Source organism: Melospiza melodia, chromosome 27 (assembly GCF_035770615.1).
Source record: "Melospiza melodia melodia isolate bMelMel2 chromosome 27, bMelMel2.pri, whole genome shotgun sequence".
In the NCBI taxonomy this organism is placed as follows: Eukaryota; Metazoa; Chordata; class Aves; order Passeriformes; family Passerellidae; genus Melospiza; species Melospiza melodia.
Window position 1 is genome coordinate 7757909 of NC_086220.1, and position 19954 is coordinate 7777862.

Consider the following 19954-nt stretch of genomic DNA (forward strand, 5'->3'; position numbering starts at 1 on the left):
TTTTATTCATTTCTTTTAATATTACCCTGCCACCTGTCTTTAGGAGGCATGGGCTGATCGTTTATTCTAATTTATTTCTGTTAAAGATGGCATTTAAGGGTGGAAGGAGGGATATGAAGAGGTATAGAGGGTTGATCCATTCAAATCTCTTCATCCCCCTCAAATGCTCTTCAAGGACGCTGCTCCTGGAAGTTCTGTATTTATTTTCCACCAGATCCATTTCATTTGCTAGGAAAAATTGGATTGGACATGCTGTATTTTGCAGTTATGTTCCAGTTCATTCTTAATGTCCCTCGCTCGTCTAGTGCGTATAATGTCGAGTCTTTATTCATCTAAAAGAGGTGAAACTGTGCAAAATGTAGGCAGGAAGGGCTGGGAGTCAGCCTGCCCAGGACAGCAGGCAAGCAGGAGGATGGTTTCTTGCAGCAGCTTGGAGGGAAGCTGTGTTTCCACTCAAAAATGAGAGCAGAGGAAACCTGCAACACTGACAGACAAAGGGAAGGAAAAACAAAAGGCAGAGCTGTCCCACTGCCCCTCACGGAACGTGCTGGGCAAACTGGGGTCGTGGGAACACATCAGGCTGGGGCAGGGCCAGGCCAGCCTGGAGCTGTGGGGCTGCGAGGGGGTGTCACCCTCCCCAGTCCAACACAGCAGGGCTCAGGAAGGAGAAAAGGAACCTTGCAACAGACTCTGGGCTTTAGGAAACCCCCAGGAGCTCCCCTGCCCCGGCACCTTCTCTCACCTTCTCTGGGAGCACAATCAGCACCTTCCCAGCCCTGGTGTCCTGCCCAGCAGCACCCTCAGAGCCCTACAAGAAGCAGAATTGTCCTTGCAAGATGTCCAAGACCTGCCTGAGTCCTTCAGTGCCCCAGCCCCTCTGTACAGCACCAGTCTGGTGATGAGGGCAAACCAAACCCTTGGCCTCTCATGGACAGGAGGCACTCATTGAACCACGATGAACAATTATTCACTTTTTGCTGTCCCGAGGTCCCAGCAGGGCCCAGGTCTGTCACACAGGGGGTTGTCAACACACTCTCCCAGCAGCTGCCTGGGTTTGTTCCTGGTTCAACCTGGCCAGGACAATTGTTGGGGTCACCTGAGCACAGGAGGCTCAAACACAGCTCCCTGATCTTTAGCATCCCTGTTTAAGGACCACAAGTCCAGCTGTGCCACCCCTGCTACATCTCATGGCAGGAGGGAGGGTGCTGCCCTGGGTTCTGGCAGCACAGCAGCCAAATAACTTTATGAAATATTTAATTTTATTGCCAGTGCTTTTAGGGTGAGATGAATAAATGCTGTACGATAACATATACCACAGTCAGGTTTGCAATGGCATTATGACATTTAAACTGTCAAAGAGAAACAGAATGTGGATCTGCTCCTCTGGGGCCTTGTCCATCTTGCAGGAGCACAGTGAACAATCATCTTGCTCCTGGAGAGCTTGTCCTGGTGTTGGAAATGCCCTGGGACATAAAGCACAGTTTGCTTTGGGTGCTGCTGGCTGCAGTCCCACTCCGTGCTGGGATCTCAAACACTGGCAGAGAGGGGATGTGAGATGATGCCACATCCACCTCTCTGGCACCAGATCATCAGTGCCCACGGATGCCAGCTGCCAGAGGCAGAACCTGTGGTTGGGCTTGCAGAGCTCGGGGTGGCTGAGGACATCCTGCAGCCTTTGAAGCCTTGGCCAGGCTGCCAGGGCAGCATCTCCCTGGCGTGGGCTGGGCCAGCCGGGCGTGCTGGGGCCTGTGCACTGGCACGCATGGAGCCAGAGGAGATGCCCACGTGGCACGAGGGCCCTCCCCTCCTGAGCATGCAGTGCTCATGTTGTTAGCACTCAGTCCTGGGGAGGCAAAACTGTCTTTTTGGGGATGCTCTGTCCAGGAATGTTTGGAAAGTGCCCTGGGACAAGAGAGCAAAGAGGAGATCTGCCCCCTCCACTGGCATTCAGCCTGGTAACTTCCCAGAGCCACATTGGTGCCTCACCCCTTCCATTGTCAGCTCAGAGCTGTGAGGGGCCCACAAGGAGTGTGTTTTGTTTCATGCAAGGAAATAAGTGCATGACAAGATATCAGGGTCCCAGGGAGGGTCCAGCTCTGGCAGGGCACAGATGGTCCTGCCCACACCTGAGGGGACTTTACCCCAAAGAGTGTGAGAATGAGGTGCAGATGCTCCTCTGCAGGCACCCGTTGGTGGCCAAACCCCACTCCCCAAGATGGGGAAGGATAAAACAGGGTTCTCAGTTTGTTCCCAGGTAACCTCTCAGGAAATTACAGACCAGCAGCCAAAGGCCTCTGGGTTAGGACTGTGCTAGTGCTGGAACTGCAGGCACAGGCTGGATCTCTGGTCAGGTGTTGGAGCTCCAACCACTGCCCACGGGAATGAACCATGGCCAAACCAGATCAGCTGCCCACAGCAAGCCCAGCACTGCACTGGGATAGCAGAACATCCTCCTGGTGATACAGGTCATATCTCTCATTAGCACTAATTAGTGGCTGTCATTAATGGGAAGCCCACACCCCTGACCAGAGGCAAGAGAGCTTACAGGACTGGGAGCACTTGAAGGTAAAGGCTTTGAGGGTTTGGGTGTTTTTCTGACAGCTTTTCCTGCTGCTGTGTCCCTGAGGTGCAGGGATGTGTTCCTGGCAGGCTGAGGAGCCTCTCCCAGCCCAGCTCCACAAAGTTCTGCTCTTTTCCAAGGCCAGGAGGCTCATTTGCTGGTTTGGCTCGCACCGCTCTGCTGGCAGCACTTGCCTTTGTTCCAACTTGCACTGGCTGCTCAGGGCTGAGCTGAAAAGATCTGAAGATACTTTCCCTGAGCAGCAGCCTCCTCTCCAGTTGTGTAAGGCACTCGCTCTAATAAAGCAGCGAGCCAAAAACACAGCGTAAAGCAGGAATACACCCAGAGCCAGCCCTCCTTGTGAGGCAGCTTCGTGCTTGATTTTCCCTTGATCAGACGATTCTCAGCCCCCTCCAATGAGTTCTGATCAGCGCCTCGGGCTGGCAGCAGAGCGGTCCCGGCGAAGCAGCAGCTCCCAGAGAACTCCTCGGCTGACACCTGGTGGAAAAGCGGGAGCAGGGAGCGCGGCTCGGATCAGCCTGAGCCTCTGCAGCCACCCTGCGCAGCCGCTCCTCCTGGGAAACACCCTCGGGACAACGCGGGACCCCAGAACTGCAACTGGAAAGCCGGTGCTACAAGAGGTTCACTCCACGGTGCATGTGGCTCTTCTCTTCTTCTCTTCTCTTCTCTTCTCTTCTCTTCTCTTCTCTTCTCTTCTCTTCTCTTCTCTTCTCTTCTCTTCTCTTCTCTTCTCTTCTCTTCTCTTCTCTTCTCTTCTCTTCTCTTCTCTTCTCTTCTCTTCTCTTCTCTTCTCTTCTCTCTCTCTTCTCTTTTCTCTTCTCTTCTCGGAATCAGCAAGGGGGAGCTCACCCATTTTGGCTTCCACACCCTAAATGGAGCAGACTAAATCCTTCACCTTGCAAGAGTGGAAATCTCTCCCTGTACATCCCATCCTGGCAGTGAGAGGAAGCATAGAAAAATCCCATGGATGTACTTCGTGCAGGTGTTTGATGGGGCAAAACCTTGCCAGCACTACTTGCTTTGCCTGTTTTCTAGGTGTGAACTTAGGATGATGGTAACAGTGGAGGATATTAACTGGGGGATCATCCAGCAGCACAGCATCTTCAAGTCACAAGTGGTTATTCCCAGTGTTATCAGTAAATAATAAAGCTTTTCCCATTCCTGCCTTTTTCAGGGTTCTATGTGTAGTTAGTAATAAGTGCAGGAGTCAGAGAAAATAAGGTGAAAACCTACAGGGCTTACTGTGACAAAACTGTGACTAACAGGAGAAGCAAGCATCCTGTCAGGGCCCTGGGCAGAAAGAAATTCCAGCACTGAGGAGTTTAAAAAAACAAACTGACAAAATATCTTTAATAACAAAACAGGCTGTTTTTACAGAGAAATCCTCACAACAGGTCGAGCAAGGGCAAGGTGAAATGCTCTGAGGGGCAGCAGTTCTGCACACAGATGTGGACAGTGCTGATCATGCTGGGTGCCGCTGCATCACTCCAGTTTTGTGAAGTTTGGTCATTAAAATGGGTTTTTTTGTGCCCATCTGGCAGAAGTGCTGAACAGACCTTGTGCAGGTTCATTTCCCACCTGGAGTGCTGCTGGCTCCTCTCTGCTCAGCCAGACACTGTTCCAGAGCTGCCATTCCATACAGATTGGCCCAGTCCGTGCCCTGGTGGGACAGGATGACCTCCCTGCACTGCTGGCTGGCTCTGGCCAGCTCCACCAGCACGGCCTGGAACGCAGTGACCAGCTCACAATCCACAGAGGCTGGAGTGACCTGGGACAGCAGCTGTGCCATTCCCTGCAGCCAGCGTGCCCCCAGAGCGGTGTGTGGCAGCCAGGGGAGCAGGGGCACACAGCCAGCCCAGGCCTGCATCCCCAGGAACCAGAGCTCAGCGATGTCGTCCCAGGCGCTGGCGTAGGCGGGGGACACGGCCAGGGCCAGCCTGTCACTGCTGGGCTCTGCCTGAGCCACGTGGGCCCGGGACAGGAAGCCAATGGCAGCTCCAAAGAACTCCTTGGCCCGTTGTGTTCCCTGGAGGGCTGGGAGAAAAGGAAATCAATGTTACAATGCAGTTCGCTCACTCAGAGAAGGGCCCCGTGGAGCAGAATATCTCCTAGAAATCTCTTCATCCCAGCACACCATGCTGATTATTTCACGCATTCCTTGCTCCTGAACAATTTTTGGTTTATCACTTTTCTAATGACAAGCTGGACCAGTTTCCCTTCTATTTGCTTTGTCCAGCCCAGACCTGTGGCTCTGCAGCCCTGGCACTGCCCACATGCCCGGCCCCAGCTCCTGGTCTCTGCCCATGAAGCTTTGCCAATGGCAACTTCCTTTACCTGCTGACCCTGCCAGGATCCTGGCCATCATCAGGCCCAGAGTGGCAACGTTTGCTGCCAGAACCAGGTGATGCTTCTGGGGCAGCAGAAGTGGAAGAGACTTCAGCAACACATCCATCAAGGAGGAAAAGGTTTTGTCACGCCTAGAGAGAAAATCAACTCTTTTTGACACATTTCCTGAGCAGAGCCAGAAGCGCCTGAGAATGTCAAGGTTAAACACAGCACCAAAAATATAATGGAATTGGGGCTGAAAAAGGAATATTCCTTTTCAGCATGGCAGGTTAACAGATCCTCAAGCTTGATGCACAAAGCACCCTTTCTTCCCACTGCCAACCTCAGAGCCAGACCCCACAGCTCTGTTACCTGACCAGGTCTGGAGCAGTCACAACCAGGTTAAGGAAAATCCCACACACGGTCTGCAGACTCATCTCAGTGCTTGTCAGAGGTGCTGGGGCCGTGGGCTCGGAGGTCAGAACCTCCCACTGCTGCAGGAAGTACTCACACAGCAGTGCTGGGGCCCCTTCAGCAATGAGGATGTCCCGGGGTTTGTCCTCTGCTGTCAAATGGCAAAAGCCAGGGAGCAGAAATCTGGAAGGGGAAAGAAACTGGGAGCATGAGGTAGAATGGGTCTGAGCCCTGCATTTACATCCATCTCGGGGGAGAAAGCCCCATGGAAGTGGCACTGCAGGGAGAATGAAAATAAAACAAAATATTTGAGCAGGTTTGCACTAAAATGCAATAAATGTGTGCTGAAAATGCTCACCTCAGAGCATCCTGGGGTAAGGCAGAGCCCTCAGTGCTGACCAGCTCTGCCTGGGGAGTACTCTCAGCTGGGCTGCCCTCCTTGAAAAGCTTCCTGGCATAATCAACAAGGAAAGGCAAGAGCTCACAGATTTCCTGCTTCAGGGAGGATGTCTCTTCTGCCATCCAGGCTCCAAGGACTCGAACAGAGGCAAAGATGAAAGGATCTTGCAGCTCCTCCTGTTTAACCTGCATGAAGAAAGCAAAGTGACACATTATTGTCACTGTACATCAACTACCCCAGGTCTGGAAATCACAGTGGGACAAGAGGGAGAGTTTGCTCCACACAGAGCCACCCCCACAACCTGCTCTTTGTTAACAGCCCTGCCTTACCTGTCTCAGGTAGAATATTACAGCTCCAAATGCCTCCTCCATGATCCTCATCAGCTGCATTTTCTGCACGTTTTCTAGCAGAGGGTCCTCCTCCCTCAGGCACTCCTGGATGCCCATCTCCATAAGGACATAGCAGGCTGTCACCACTTCCTTCTTGCCCTCCACCTCCAGGGGATCTGGCTCCTCCAGGCTCAGGCGAACCTCCACACAAGCCAAGTTCACCAGCAGGGCCAGGAACTTGCTGCCAGCTCTCCCTGCTGGGATCCACTCAGCCCCACAGGCCTGCACGAGGCTGGCTGCGAGCTTCAGAGCAGGGTCCCGCTGGGCCTGGCTGAGTTTGCTGCCCAAAACGTCAGCCAGCCCTTTGTAAAGCCTGCACAGGCACTCAGAGCCCTGAGAGCTCTCTGTGAGAGGATGTGACAGGGGGATGAAGCGAGGCAGAACCTCACACAGCTCAAATTTGGTCATGTCTTCAGCCTTGAGGAAGTCACTGGAGAGCTTGCTGAGCACAGCCAGGAGCTGTGGAGCATCTCTGTGCCAGCACTTGGCCTCTGCTACGGCCAACAGCCCCACAAGCAGTGTGAGGGCACGCTCAGAGCCATGACCACCACTCAGGTAGGCCTGGCACAGGGCAGACACTGTCCCTTTGGTCACCAACGCCCTGGGGCCCCTGGCTGTAGCCAGGATGGCACTGAGGCACTGGTACACATCATCAACCATGGATGTGCAGTCTGGGTCACAGGGGGACAGCAGGATGTCATTGAAGGTCGGGATTTTGTTCAGGATCTGGGAGTGCCCAGCTAGCTGTGGGTCGGTGCAGAAACAGGCCAGCAGGGTGAGGCCGAGGGCACGGAAGGTGTGCGGGGGGCAGTCGGCTGGGGGCTGCTGGGAGATCAGCAGGCGGGTCGGGAATGTGAAACCGATCGCGTCGAAGATCTGGCGGCGGGTCTTGGCATCCACCTCTCCGGCTCTGACTGCTTTGGTCACCTACGAGGCAAAACAGGAGTGGGAGTGAGCACAGCAAAAGGAACTGGTACATGCACAAGATGGAACTGCTGCAAATCAGATACCAAAACAACTTTATTTAGAGCAGGAAAGTACCCACTGAACTGGCACTTGCTCCAGTGCTAATCCAGACATTTACCACGGTGTTTCAAGAGTGTGGCCTAGGTCAAGGCCAGGCTCTCTTGCTTTGCTGAAGGGAACCCTAAAGCTCTGAAGCAGCTTTGCTCTGATCCCCCTCCCCACATCCCCCGGGCACTCCCGTGTCCAGCAGGGTGTTTGTTCTCCCCTTTCCCCCCTCCGGAGGCGATCCCGCCGTTCCTTACCAGGAGCAGCGCTGCGAACTGCTCGCTGTCGTTCCTCGGGTCTCTGAGCACACTGAGGCACCGCTTCAGCGTGGCGAGCCCGTCCCCGGAGTCCGAGGCCATGGCTGGGAAGCGGGGCTGAAGGACTAGAGGGGAACGCGGGCAGGCTTCCCTTGGCCCCTTCCCTCACGGCTCCGGCCCCTTCCCTCGGTCCCGTCCCTCAGGGATCCGGTCCTTTCCCGCACGGTTTCCGCTCCTTTCCCTCACAGCTCCGCTCCTTTCCCTCGGCCCTGTCCCTCACGGTTTCCGCTCCTTCCCTCACGGCTCCGGTCCCTTCCCTCACGGCGCCCCGCCCGCGGGCGCGCGCCGCCGGCCCCGCCTCCCCCCGCAGCCAATCCGCGCGCCGCCTCCTCGCCGCCGGCCAACCGCGCGCGGCCTTGTTGGGCGGTGCCCGAAGCCGCCGCCTCCGCGCGGAACTGTGGGCAAATCACCTGTGGCTGCGCGGCCTCCGCGCCCGCCCCGCCCGGTGCGACCGGGAGCGGCGGCGGAGCGAGCGCCGGGGACTCCACAGCCCTGGCACTGCCCGCACGGCCGGACCCAGCCCTGGTGCCGGCGGGCGGCGGTTCAGCTTCCGGGTGAGCGTGCGCCGCCATGGCCGCGGGGCGGGAGGCCGCGGTGCCCCCGGGCCCGCCGCGTTGGAGCCCCGGCCGTGCCCGGCGCCCGGTGCCCGCCTGAGCTCGCCGAGGAGCCGCCGAGGAGCCGCCGAGCCTCGCCATGCGCCCTTGGTACGTACGCGCCGGCGGCACGGAGCGCTGCGCCTCCCGCGGGGCCCGGGCCCGGCCGCGGGGGCTCCGTGCTGGGGCTCCGGCCGGGCAGGAGCGGGCACCGGGGCTGGGGAGGCGGAAAGTTCCCTCCAGGACCTGTTGGGTGAACGGGCGTGTGTTTACACCCTCATCCCCGTGAAGTTTTGCTCCTGTGTCTGTTCCTGCTCTGCTGCGGACGGTTGAGTGCAATTCCTCGAGGTGTAACCAGCTCTGGGTGTTTGCGGAGCGCTGCTGGATCCGGCTGGGACAGCGTTCCCTGTGACAACATTCCCTGGGACAGCATTCCCTGTGTGTGACAGCATTCCCTGTGTGTGACAGCATTCCCTGTGTGACAGCATTCCCTGGGACAGCATTCCCTGTGTGTGACAGCATTCCCTGCCACAGCATTCCCTGCCACAACATTCCCTGTCACAGCATTCCCTGTAGTAGCATTCCCTCTATCACAGCATTCCCTTTGCATTCTCAGAACTGGCCTATTTAATGCCGTTTAGTGCCTAATGATGCTTTCATTGCTCCCTTAAAATAGATACTATTTATTACCTGTGAAATAATTAATGTTCTCCTACCGCGTCACCTAGAGATAATTTGCATTCAATTAGCATGTAAGGCTATTAAATAGCCTTTGGCATTAGAAAGGCAGAGAAGTTTGGTGATCTCTGCCCTGTGGGGCACAACAAGAAGCAAACCAGGGCGTTAGTTCCCAGTTTCCCAGCGTTGCTGTGCTGTCATTTCCCTGTTTGTGGCTGGCACCAGCCAGCACGGACGTGCCTGTGGTGACATCTCTGGGCAGATGTGCAGGGGTTGTCCCTGCCTGTGTCATCCTCGTGCTGCTGCTGGCTGTCCAATCCTCAGGCATATATGAAATTGGAATTTCCTAAATGCCTGTTTGGATACCAGTGGACAGCTATTGTGATACCAGATGAAAAATGGGGTCTGGAGGAGAAAACCACAAGGGAAAGGCTCTCTGCACTCAGCACTGGGAGCTGTGCCACTACAAATTTCATTTTGGTATCAGGCATTGATAGTTCCTTAGCAACAGCTGGACTAATCCCAGCTGATAAGACATTCCTTTTCCTCCACAAATGCTCTGTTCACTTTGCACTCTGGCTGGATCCGTGCAGGAACCTTTCAATTGCCACAGGATGTTTTGTGTTTCACACCCTGCTTGTTTCTAGAACCCTGCTGCTGCCCACAAAGGCCATGGAGAAGAGGTTGGAAGCCAAGCCCAGCATCAGCACCCGGTTCCTGTCCCGATACTGCCTGGGAAGAGCTGTGAGGGAGCTGGGAATTCTGCAGCTGTTCTACCTGTGCACTTGCCTCTGTGCCTCGTGCTCCTCTGCAGGTGACTCTTCTGTTCTCTCTGGGACTCTGTCTGTGGATTTTTATGCTCTTTATCCCTCTTAGTTGTTTAAAATACTCTGAGAGAAAAGTGAAATGATTTACTGGTAGACATTATAGGGTTGGTTTTTTATTGGTTTCCTTTTTAATTGTTTGTTTTTTTAACTGAGAAACCAAAGCAGTTGTTGTTTTTTTTTTTTCAAACCAAACAAAGCACCACCCTTAGCAGCTGCTAAATGAGCTCTCAAAAGTGTAGCTTGTATCTCAGGGAGAGCTTTTTTCTGACCTTAATTTTTGACAAAAGGGACAAGTGATAATCTGGAAAATAATTTAATTTATGGAAATCAACCTGGAAAGGCAGGAATATTTTTTAGCCCTAAGATGTTTAATGCTCTTCCCAAGAGCAGTGTGTCAGAAGTCTTTATTTGCCTACAGGCAGTGGGTATGTTTGTTTTTTATTGTTTCCTGTTCAAACTTGAGCAACCAACCTCCTGCTCAAGTAAATAACAAAGTTAGTGGCTTGGATGGAAGTTTTCCTCTAATGGATTGTGTGATGTTTGGTTTGGGAAGGGGGTTGGTTTGTTTTGTTTCCCAGTTATGTGGGCATGTGCAGCGTCCCTGTTGTGTTGCTGGACCTTCCTGGACAGTTCCCAGTGGCAGATTTGATTAAGCTAATGAGCTGTGTGATTTTAATCAGCTAATTCAGACCCTGGAAAAACATGTTTGTATTCCTGCTAAGGGCTGTGTGTTTGAATGATGAGTGTTTCCTTTTCAACTGAGCTTCCTGCCTGTATTTCCTGGCTTTAGTAATTTCTTGGAAGTTCAGAGTTAGAGCTCCTAGAGGGTGTTCTAGACATTGTTGATGTGTTTAAGGGCTGCTCTGCTTGGAAGAGTTAAAGCCAGGACTCAGAATTGTTAAGATTGGAACAGTGCAGCTCTGAGATCACCAATTCCAACTGTTAAATGAGTGAAGAGTCCATTAAATTAAAGCTTTTGCGTGTGCAGAAATAAATATAATTATATGGGCATAGCTACCCTGATGTGGACATTTTTTCCATTGCAGACTTTTTGTTATTTTGGGCTTGTTTGTGAAGCTGAGGAGGAGTTCTGGCTGCCTAGAAATGAGCGTGGTCATGTGGAGTTACACAAGGGGGCTGTGTTGACATAACTGACTGAGTGACTGTGTGGCAGGTTTAAAAAGTCCACAGAGTCAAGTCTTTAATCATTAATCTGCTATCAGGCAGGATTAACTGCCTGGGCAAGTCTGTAAACCTGAAGTTATTAATAGAAGCTCTGTGTTCCATTCCCCTGCAGCTCAGCAAGGCTGGGAGCTGCATCCCTGGGACAGGAACTCCTGAATTCCAGGGAAGAGCAGTTTTCTGCACTGATGTGACAAAAACAGGATGGAAAAGTGACTAAGCACACCCACTGTGCAGGTGTCTTGTGACTTGTGTGGTGCTGAGCTTAGGAGGGAACTCATCCTCAGGAATGTTTCTGCTTTCCACAAATGACTGCAAGTGTAGATTTTGTTTTCTCCCAGGGCATGTAGAGTTGTCTGAATGTTTGATGCCCAGCAAAGGCCATGGAATTTGAAAATGCAAAGTGAAAATCAGTATGTCTCTGTGGAAAATTCACATCTGGTGTGCTGGGAGTTGCCTGTTCACTTCTGTCATTCCTGAGAGTTATCTGAGTTTTAAGCTGTCCATGTACAGCAATTCAGAAGAACATACTGGCTAATTTCAAAGAAATATGTCCCAAGTGGCCATTAACAGAGTTCTAGAAATGAAATGTAGCCAAAATATTATTCAAATCTTGTTTTAGCAGTGTGTTAAAAGAGAAGCAGAATGTTCTCAGCATGGCAGAGTTGTGTCATCCAGGCTAAGTCATGGCTCTGACATGCTGAGATATTTTTGGGGATCCAGGCTTTACATTTGAGATAAATAAATATAATACCTGTGTTATGTAGTGATTTGTCACAAGGGATATCTTCCCTGGGAACATTTTTCTTTTAAATGTGCCCCATTCTGTGTGTGCCCCAGTTCCAAGCCTGGTACTAGAAACTGCTGCTGAATTTCACTGCTTCCATATCAAGCCTTAATTTGAGTGGTATGTGTGAGCCAGGCCTGACACATGAGGAGAGATGGATGAGCAGTGATGGAGGAGGAGGAGGAGGAGGAAGGATTTTAGGGATGTGGGAAGCAGCACATTTCCCTCATGCTCAGGATATATTAGCAACAGTGATTCACCTTTAACAGAAAGGGAATTTTACAGGCAAAACAGATCTGAGTGGATGAAATCCTATTGAAATTCACAGGGGTGGTGTAATTCTTCAATTTGTTATTGTTTCTCCAGGTCTGGAGAGAGTGTGTGTGCATACACATGGGTTTGGTGTGTACACACGTTCCATATTCTGCTCTAATTCCAGCCCCATCAGGTTGGTGCCAGGAATTTCTCCCTGCTGTGACTGTGACAGTGCCAGTCCTGACATTTCGGGTGTGATGAGGCTGGCAGCTGCCCTGGGCACACAGATTCCCTGTCTGCTCTCTCTCCAAGGAAGTGCTGTGTGTTGATGAGGTGTGACAAGGGTGCTGAGGTTTTTAAAAATCCTGGCATCAACTTCTCTTCTTCTCTTGCTGTTGAACATTTGCAGAGTTTCTTTTACACATTTCAGTGCTCTCCCCCTTCTGCACAGTGGTGGGTTCAGACACCCACAGCGAGCTCTGTCCCCATGACTTGGTCACTAAACTCAACTTCATTCTCAATCAGGATATTGTAATTTAAATTCATACTTTATTTTAATGGAGAAAAACGTTTCCCATTTGTGTTGTGTTCAAGAACTCCATTCTTGACAGGGAGGGAGCCAGATCTGGAGCATATTCTCCAGCTGCACAACTCCCATCTAGCAACACTGTTTGTAAAGTAATCTTCCAATGACCTGTTATTGCTTGGATGCTGAACACAGCACAGTGGAACAGTCCCATAGGTCATTAGGCTATTTTTAGGGAGTCCTTAATCTGCAGAGCTCTGAATTTTGGAAGCCTTTAATCCATTGATCCCTGCAAGCACTCAAAATTTTCATGCTAAGAAAAAAAGAATCCATATGCAAAGCAGTTGCTGCCTTACTGCAGAGCTGAGACCTGAAGTGACTTGACTCTTAACTGAAATTTTTGCCAAATGTTTGAGGGTTTTTAATGAAAAACACCATGGCAGGGTGGGTGGCAAGGCTTTGCCTTGTAGAACTCTTTTCTAGAACCTGTTAACTTCCCAAGTGGAGCAAATTCAGTCAGAATAAGCAACTGATGTCAAATATCAGCATGGAAGAGTTAAAAATGCCTCTGTGCTGTGCAGCAGGCCAGTGCCACTGTGTGCAGTGTTTTCCTTCTGGGCAGACTATGGGCAGAGAGGCAGGGCCATAACTGGTTAAAGAGCTGTGCTTGGCATTTTGGGGTTCAGTTTCTGGCTCTGAACTTGCTGTGTGACCTTGGTGCAGCTGCTCAGTGTGGGCATTATGGGCTCCTCTGAAACAGGAACATTTCTGTCGCCACTTCTGCTCTTGGAAAGGATGGTGGTGGCTTAGGTAGGAGGAGCAGATTGTTCCTTCAAATCTTGTGTAAGTGCTGGATAGTGAGGCCAGGTAGAGATTTCAGAAGTCAGATTTACTTTCCTGTGTCCCAAATAGTGATGAGATCTATTACCCACTGCTTTAAAGGACTGAGAATTGTCTGTTTGTCTTCCCTCCTCTTTCCCAGATGCAAACTGGAACGGATCTAAATGTGAGCTGGGGAAGATCCTGCTTGGTGGCCGTTTGACATCGTGGGCAGGTCACCATTTGCAGCTTCTGGAGGGGTTCCACACTCTGAGCTCCTGTCAGACCACTTGTTGCCAGCACCCCACCTGTGATGCCTTTTGGTTCTTGGAGAATATGTGCATCCAGGTGAACTGCACCATGCCTGGCACCTGTCAGGCCAACAAAACTGGCTTTTCAGATTCTGTCTTGGTGTTTTTAAAGAAATCAAAAAGCACAGAGCACTTGTTAAACTTCCACGTGGAAGGTGATGGGAAGACTTGGAGTCACAAGTGGTTGGACTGGGATATCCCTGTCCAGAGGAAGAAAAGACTGAGGAGATCCTTGCAGAAGTGGAGGTTGGCAGATGACAGGGTGCAGCTCCTGAGAAGGGATCTGGCAGAGAACTCCAGAAGCAGCCAAAGTGCAACAGAACACTTGAAGGATCAGGTCCTGAGGCACCTAGTGGCAGACAGAGCTGCTCCTGAGAAAGAAAAACAAAAGCAAGACTTGCTGAGAAATGGGCAGAATCCAAGAGAACTGAACCCCAGAAGCCCAATCCTTACTAAGAGCAATAATGTGAACAGGTCACGGGATGCTGATGGTGACTTGCCCCAGGTGAGTGATGGGTGGGGCAGTCTGGGACAGCTGTTCCCCTCCTCAGTCTGGCTTTAGGTAGATTTTGACTTGGAACTGATGGGATAACTTTTCAAGTTACCAGTTTTCAGCCTCCTATCAACAAGGCACAGCCAGTGGTTTGGGTTTTTATTTGGGTTTTGGGGTGGATTTTTTTCCCCCTTTTCTTAGCTGGGATAAACTGTGTTGAAGTGGGAATGTGAGGCAGGATGGAGTCTCTAATAATGCTTATCCTCTGTATAATCACACAGTGTGCTTGCCAGATGAGAAGGAAAGGTGACATGTCAGTGGGAATTATATGAGAGCTGAAAACTGTTACCTGTAAAAGTACCTGTTCAAATCCACACAATTAAAAAAGCTGTTTTCATTTAAATACTGAATCAAGGCAGTTAAATACATTATTTTATAGAGTCATGCATAGAGCTCACAGTGTATTTTGATGTCAATCTGCTTGCTTGAGTTGGCATCTTAATTCCAAATGTTCTCTTTTTTGAGGAGTGCTCCAGTTTCTCAAATCCTCCAAAGCTTACCTTGGCACTGGGTGAATGAAATCAGTTTAGTCTCTACTCCAAATACATGCAGTGTTAAGCCAGTACATCATGATGTTACAGAGAATTTGGCACATTTGAATTGTTAAGTGATGTTTGTATTTTTACATCTGCAAATGATTTTTGGAGCCTTATCTCAAAAATGCTTGTGCACTCCTGATGGTGCAATATAATTCTACTTTGTTAAACTGCTCCTGAAATAGCTTTTGCCACGTTTCAGGGATTTGCCTTTGTACAGAACTGGTGCCTCTGGTTCTGGAAATGACTGACTTTTTCAAATCCTGGTTGCAGGTAGGGCTGTGAGTGCCTGAGCCACCACCCTGGAGCAGGATGTGGCGAGCAGCCAAGGGACACTGCTGGGCAGCCAGGGTGACATGTGAAACCAGGCACTAAAACCTGACAAATGTTGGATTTTCCAGAACCCCCTCAGCATTTGAGGCTGACTTGAGCTCAAATTTCTCTCTCCCCTGCAATGCTGCAGCATTTCCACCCTCCCTGTTCTTTCCTCCTCCTAGGAGTAGAGCTGAGATGGTGACCCCATTCTCTCAGCTGTCACACATGTGAGGAGATGTCTTTGCAGCCACTTTTAAATGTTTTCTCTTGCTCTTGGGGAGCAGCTTTTACATCTCCCTGCTTGTTCTTTTTGCAGTTTTGCTTTCCAGGTTGTCCTGCTATCACAGTCCAGTGTGTGTCTAGTAAACTGGTTGCAAATATTAAATTACACTGATTAATCAGCTTCTAAATGTTGCTCAACATGCAGGATTTCCCTTCTTTAGGAATTGCTCCCATTGTCATTAATGTGCACTGTTGGGTGCACATTGACATTAACCTTTCCACTGCTGGGGAAAGGTTTTTATTTTCCTTGATGATTTTTGCTAATAAGAAAGTCCATGGCTCTTAACAAAATGCAAATTCTTAAATATAAAAACTAAAAACATTCTACAAAAATATAGTGACATGATGGAATTCCTGGCATTTGCATTTTTGAGGTTTAGGATGGAGTTTTTGAGGAGAAAGAATTAAAATACCCACCTGGGCTAATTCCAGGATTATTGAACCATCCAACTTTACCTGCAAAATGCAAACCCAGCTCTGCAGCTGTCCTTGCACTTCAAATCCAAGAGCAGTTTAATGTGAGCCAAGGATAAAACATTGGGGGCTGTGTTCCTGGGACATGGCCTGACCTTCCAGGAGGGACCAAAATAAAGTTACACCCATGCTGAAATCAATAGAATTTCTGGGCTACATTTGGCCCAATCCATGGAGCACATGGCTGGGTGTTTCCTGCTGTTATTTGGGAGGGATTGGTAGATGGGGACAGTTCTGGCTGTTCACACCTGAGAGCATCAAACACCTGAAGTAGGAAAGGAGATTTGAATTCAAAGTGCTTTTTCTGCTCTGCTGCTGCTGAGCATTGAATGTATGGAAGGTAAATATTTTCCTTTGCTTTCCTTCTCTCCTTCAGAGAGAAGGAAAATTATAGTTTTGGGAAAACGTTGCCTCTGTGGGTTTTAATTTTCCTCTTGCAGTTCTGATGGCTCCACAGCCATCTGCAATGGCATTTGCTAGTGTGCACTGAGCATTAATTTCTGGTTTTACTGTATCCATGCAATGGAACCAGGATAAACCACAGTGCATCCTGCTCATCAGCCCTTAACTTAGGGAGATTGGTACTTTTTCATTAAAGTGAGTGACAGGTTTTTTTCTGTCTCATTGTAAATTCCTTGTCAATTTTAAATTATAGCTACACATTTAACAGCCAGTCAGGAGAAGTATTTAACTGTAGCACTGCTGAGGAGCAGGGATGCTGCAGCACTGCAGCAGCTCTGCAGACAGATGGGAAAGGCTGGAGCAGGAGTGTTGCAACAGAGCCAGAGAACTCATTCCTGCCCTCACATCAAACCCACTGTTTGGCTCCTGCTGTCACACTTCCTGCAAGCTTTTCATCCACAAGGAACAAGGAAATGTCTCTTTACCACCAGCACTAACTCTGTAATGGTTTGTGACATTACCTACATTTTAGTGCCTTGAAAGACTTCACAGATGTGGCACTTACTGCAGACAGCAAGGAAACCATCTAAGCTGAAAAGAGCCCATTTTGTGAGTTCAGACCAGGCTATTTAAATTAAAAAATAGAAGTAATTTCCAGGACAGAGGTATTTTTCTCTCAAGTAACTTGGGCTCAGTGTGGATTCTGAGCACAGGGCTGCCCTAGTCCCTCTCCCAGACATGGGACTCCCAGGCAAGGACACTGGGTTATTTGTCTCAGGCCAAAGGCAGTTAGGGGTGGAATCAAAATTGTCTGAGGCTCCTGTGTTGACTCAGGCCAATGTGTCACTCCTCTCTATTTTCTAAGCTAATAAGATAGGACAGCTGGCAAACTTCTAGTCTCCTTGTCATTTATCCCCAAGAACGAAATAATCTGTTCTTTGCTTTAAAGAATTCAGAGTTATGGAGCAGAGATAAGAAATGTCTCAGCTTGCAAGCATTAGAGGCATTTTTGACTGTTGTGTTGCCCCAGGCAAAGCTTATCTAATTCCAGCTCTCCACAGACATTTGGCTGTCAATTCATCCTGAAGATTTTTGGAAGGAAGAGGATCTCTCTTAACTCTAAAGTGGGGTTTTTTTGGGAATTAAAAGTGAGTCAAGAAAGCATTCAGCTCCCTGAAAATATTGCCAAGCAAAGTGGGGACTCTGCTGTGACCAGCAGGTGAATGTGGATCTCCTGTTTGTTTTTTGTGGCTCCTGTTCTTGTGACCCTTCTGGGTTGATTCTTGAGAAACAAAAAGTTGTTTCCCATAGTGGTAGGAAGTCATGGGAACATTCTGCTCCTGTGCCTTTCCTAAAGTCTCTCTCTTGGGTTCCTGCCTGGCTGTTCCCTCTTTCTCCTGCCAGCATTTCAAAGTTTATCTTGAGGGAAGGGAGTCAGAACCCTTTGCAGTTGTCAGTGGGTGGAAGATGATACACCTTGGGACATCCAGCTGTCCTGGGGCCACTGAGGAAGAGCAGCATGCCAGATTTTCCCTGCATAGATTCCAAAGAATCCATACTTCTGTTTAAGTGAGCCCATTAGTAAGTAACCAAATAAGGGAGGACAACTTATGTCTGTAACACCAACAAATAGTGTTTGATTCCTTGGTACATACAGCTCAGATGTTAATCAAACAATTGTTTTACATTCTGTGAGCAAAGGGAGCTGAGATGTGGTGAGAGGAAATTATTTGCCCAAGGCTGAAACAAAAACCTTGCAGAGAAGCCCTGAGTGCCTTCCCTGCTGCTCCTGGCTTGGCTGGGTGTTCAGTGTGGGCAGCACAGCTTTATTTTTACAACCAACATTTAGTGTTTTCTAAAACCCAGCCCATTTACTGACAAGGATGTTGCCCACCATGATCTGGAGAGTTTTCCCAGTTCCTTTTTCGTGGACTGAATGCCAACAGCAGGGTCTAAAAGTATATTGAGTATATTTCCTCCAATATGAGCTTTTATTCACTCCTCTAATGGGCAGTAGTGGTGGGAAATCCAGCTCCAAAGCAATTTCTGAGTCAAAGATGGTAAATTGCTCCATTTTAAATATTTAGCAGATGTTCTCAAAATAGAGTTAGCTAAAACAAAAAGTGCTACACATGTGGACTTCATGGTGGAGGGAAATTGTCAGGAGTATGGCCTGGTAGGCTGGGAGCTGGAATGGGGCTAGGTAAAAGGAATTTTCTGATGAAAGAACGGAAATTGTTCCTGCCACTCTGATTATTTTCAATCAAGTGGCTCATCCTGTGTGGATGTGAGCAGAGTTTGTGCCCTCCAGCTCCTCTCCCTGCCCAACAGCATCTCCTGGGGCAGGCATGCAGGGAGCTCTGTGTGTCAGCTCACCTTGCTTTGAAGAGTGATTCCAAAATAAATTTCCTCTTGCTGTAACAATTCAGTTATTACATAAAAATGCCATTGCCATCCTCCTGCTTCATGCTGGCCAACTGCATGGATTCAGGAAATCACAGCCAGAGTAAATAAACCCCAGTTTGTGGTCCCTGTCTTCAGGATCTGTCTTATCCCACCTTTCTGTTCTTTTAGCTCCACTCATTGCAACTTTGAACCTGGATCTTCTCTTATATTTGTCACATCAACAGCCTTGGTACTTAAATGCTGTAGCTAAATCTGGTGTTCAGCTGGGGTAGAAATGTCTGCTCTGGAGGAAGAACATGGAGAAACTTCAGAAAGAGAGAAGAAAAACAAACTGGAAAAACAAACCAGGGATTTTCCAGCCTCCCTCACTGTGGAGGAGGAGAAAGGCAACTTAAAAGTGCCATTCAGTGTTCAGGTCAAACTCAGACAACTTCTTCCTTTCCAGGTCCACACAGGAACATCTGCACCAGAATCCTCAGTGCTGGCTACGTTCTCCAGCCCTGTGGCACTGGACTTGACAGCTCCAGGGAAGACTGAGCAGCCTGGGCAGCCTGGTGATGCCCACCCTCAGCTGCCCACAGCCAGCCCTGTGCCAGTGAAAAGCACAGCGAAGGCACAGGCAGAGACTTCTGTGCCCAGTGGAGTGCCCACAAATGGCAGTGTCACTACAGCCCAGAGCAGCACTGCTGCTGCCCCCAGCACTGCTGCCACCACGCCAGGTGAGGACTTGGGGGGCTCCAGCAAATGGCACCTGCTCAGGCTTTTTCCAGCCACAGCAGTGGGGAAAATTATATATAGATATATTATAAATAAATATAATTATAAATAATTATTATTATAAATATTATATATATATGTAAATATATGGTGTCAAGGTACCATAATTATCTATATCTATATCTCTATATCTCTATATCTTCATCTTCATCTTCATATCTATATTATTTTTATATATATATATATATATATATATATACATATATATATGTATATATATATAATAGATAAATATAGATAGATTAAAATATATAGATATATTATAAATATATCTGTAAATATATGGTTTCAAGGTACCATAATTATCTATATCTATATCTATATCTCTATATCTTCATCTTAATCTTCATATCTATCTTATTTATATATATATATATATTAGATAAATATAGATAGATTAAAATATATAGATATATTATAAATATATCTGTAAATATATGGTATCAAGGTAACATAATTATCTATCTATCTATCTTTTATATATACAAATATAAAGATATAGATAATTATATATAATATTTATAAATATATGTATAAATATATATATATAAATATATATATCTATATATATGTACAGGTATATTATATATATAGATAGATTATATATAATATTTATAAATATATGTATAAATATATATATAAATATCTATATATGATATAGATATATATGCACATATATAGATATATATAGAGTATAATATATATAATATATATAAAATATGTATAAAAATATATAGATATCTATATATGTATATGTATATTTTTATATCTATCCATCTATATATCTATGTCTA

The 19954-nt window shown here is 48.3% G+C and overlaps 2 protein-coding genes across 2 annotated transcripts in view; one reads left to right on the top strand and one right to left on the bottom strand.

Annotated features, from left to right (window-relative positions):
- Positions 1-3902: 3902 nt before the first annotated feature.
- On the bottom strand, positions 3903-7715 carry NCDN (neurochondrin). The gene is made up of 6 exons (XM_063177438.1): positions 7378-7715; positions 6050-7036; positions 5679-5905; positions 5279-5503; positions 4916-5058; positions 3903-4615 (listed from the first exon to the last, which is right to left on the bottom strand). The coding sequence occupies exons 1-6, from the start codon at positions 7477-7479 to the stop codon at positions 4149-4151; spliced, it is 2151 nt and encodes a 716-aa protein (XP_063033508.1). The 5' UTR covers positions 7480-7715; the 3' UTR covers positions 3903-4148.
- A 322-nt stretch (positions 7716-8037) lies between these two features.
- KIAA0319L (KIAA0319 like) overlaps positions 8038-19954 on the top strand; it is a 31191-nt gene continuing 19274 nt past the window's right edge. Inside the window, exons 1-4 of the mRNA XM_063177654.1 lie at positions 8038-8141; positions 9356-9522; positions 13268-13920; positions 18829-19102. Of these exons, the coding sequence (XP_063033724.1) occupies positions 9381-9522; positions 13268-13920; positions 18829-19102 (1069 nt within the window). The 5' untranslated portion in view covers positions 8038-8141; positions 9356-9380. The remainder of the gene's footprint in view (positions 8142-9355; positions 9523-13267; positions 13921-18828; positions 19103-19954) is intronic.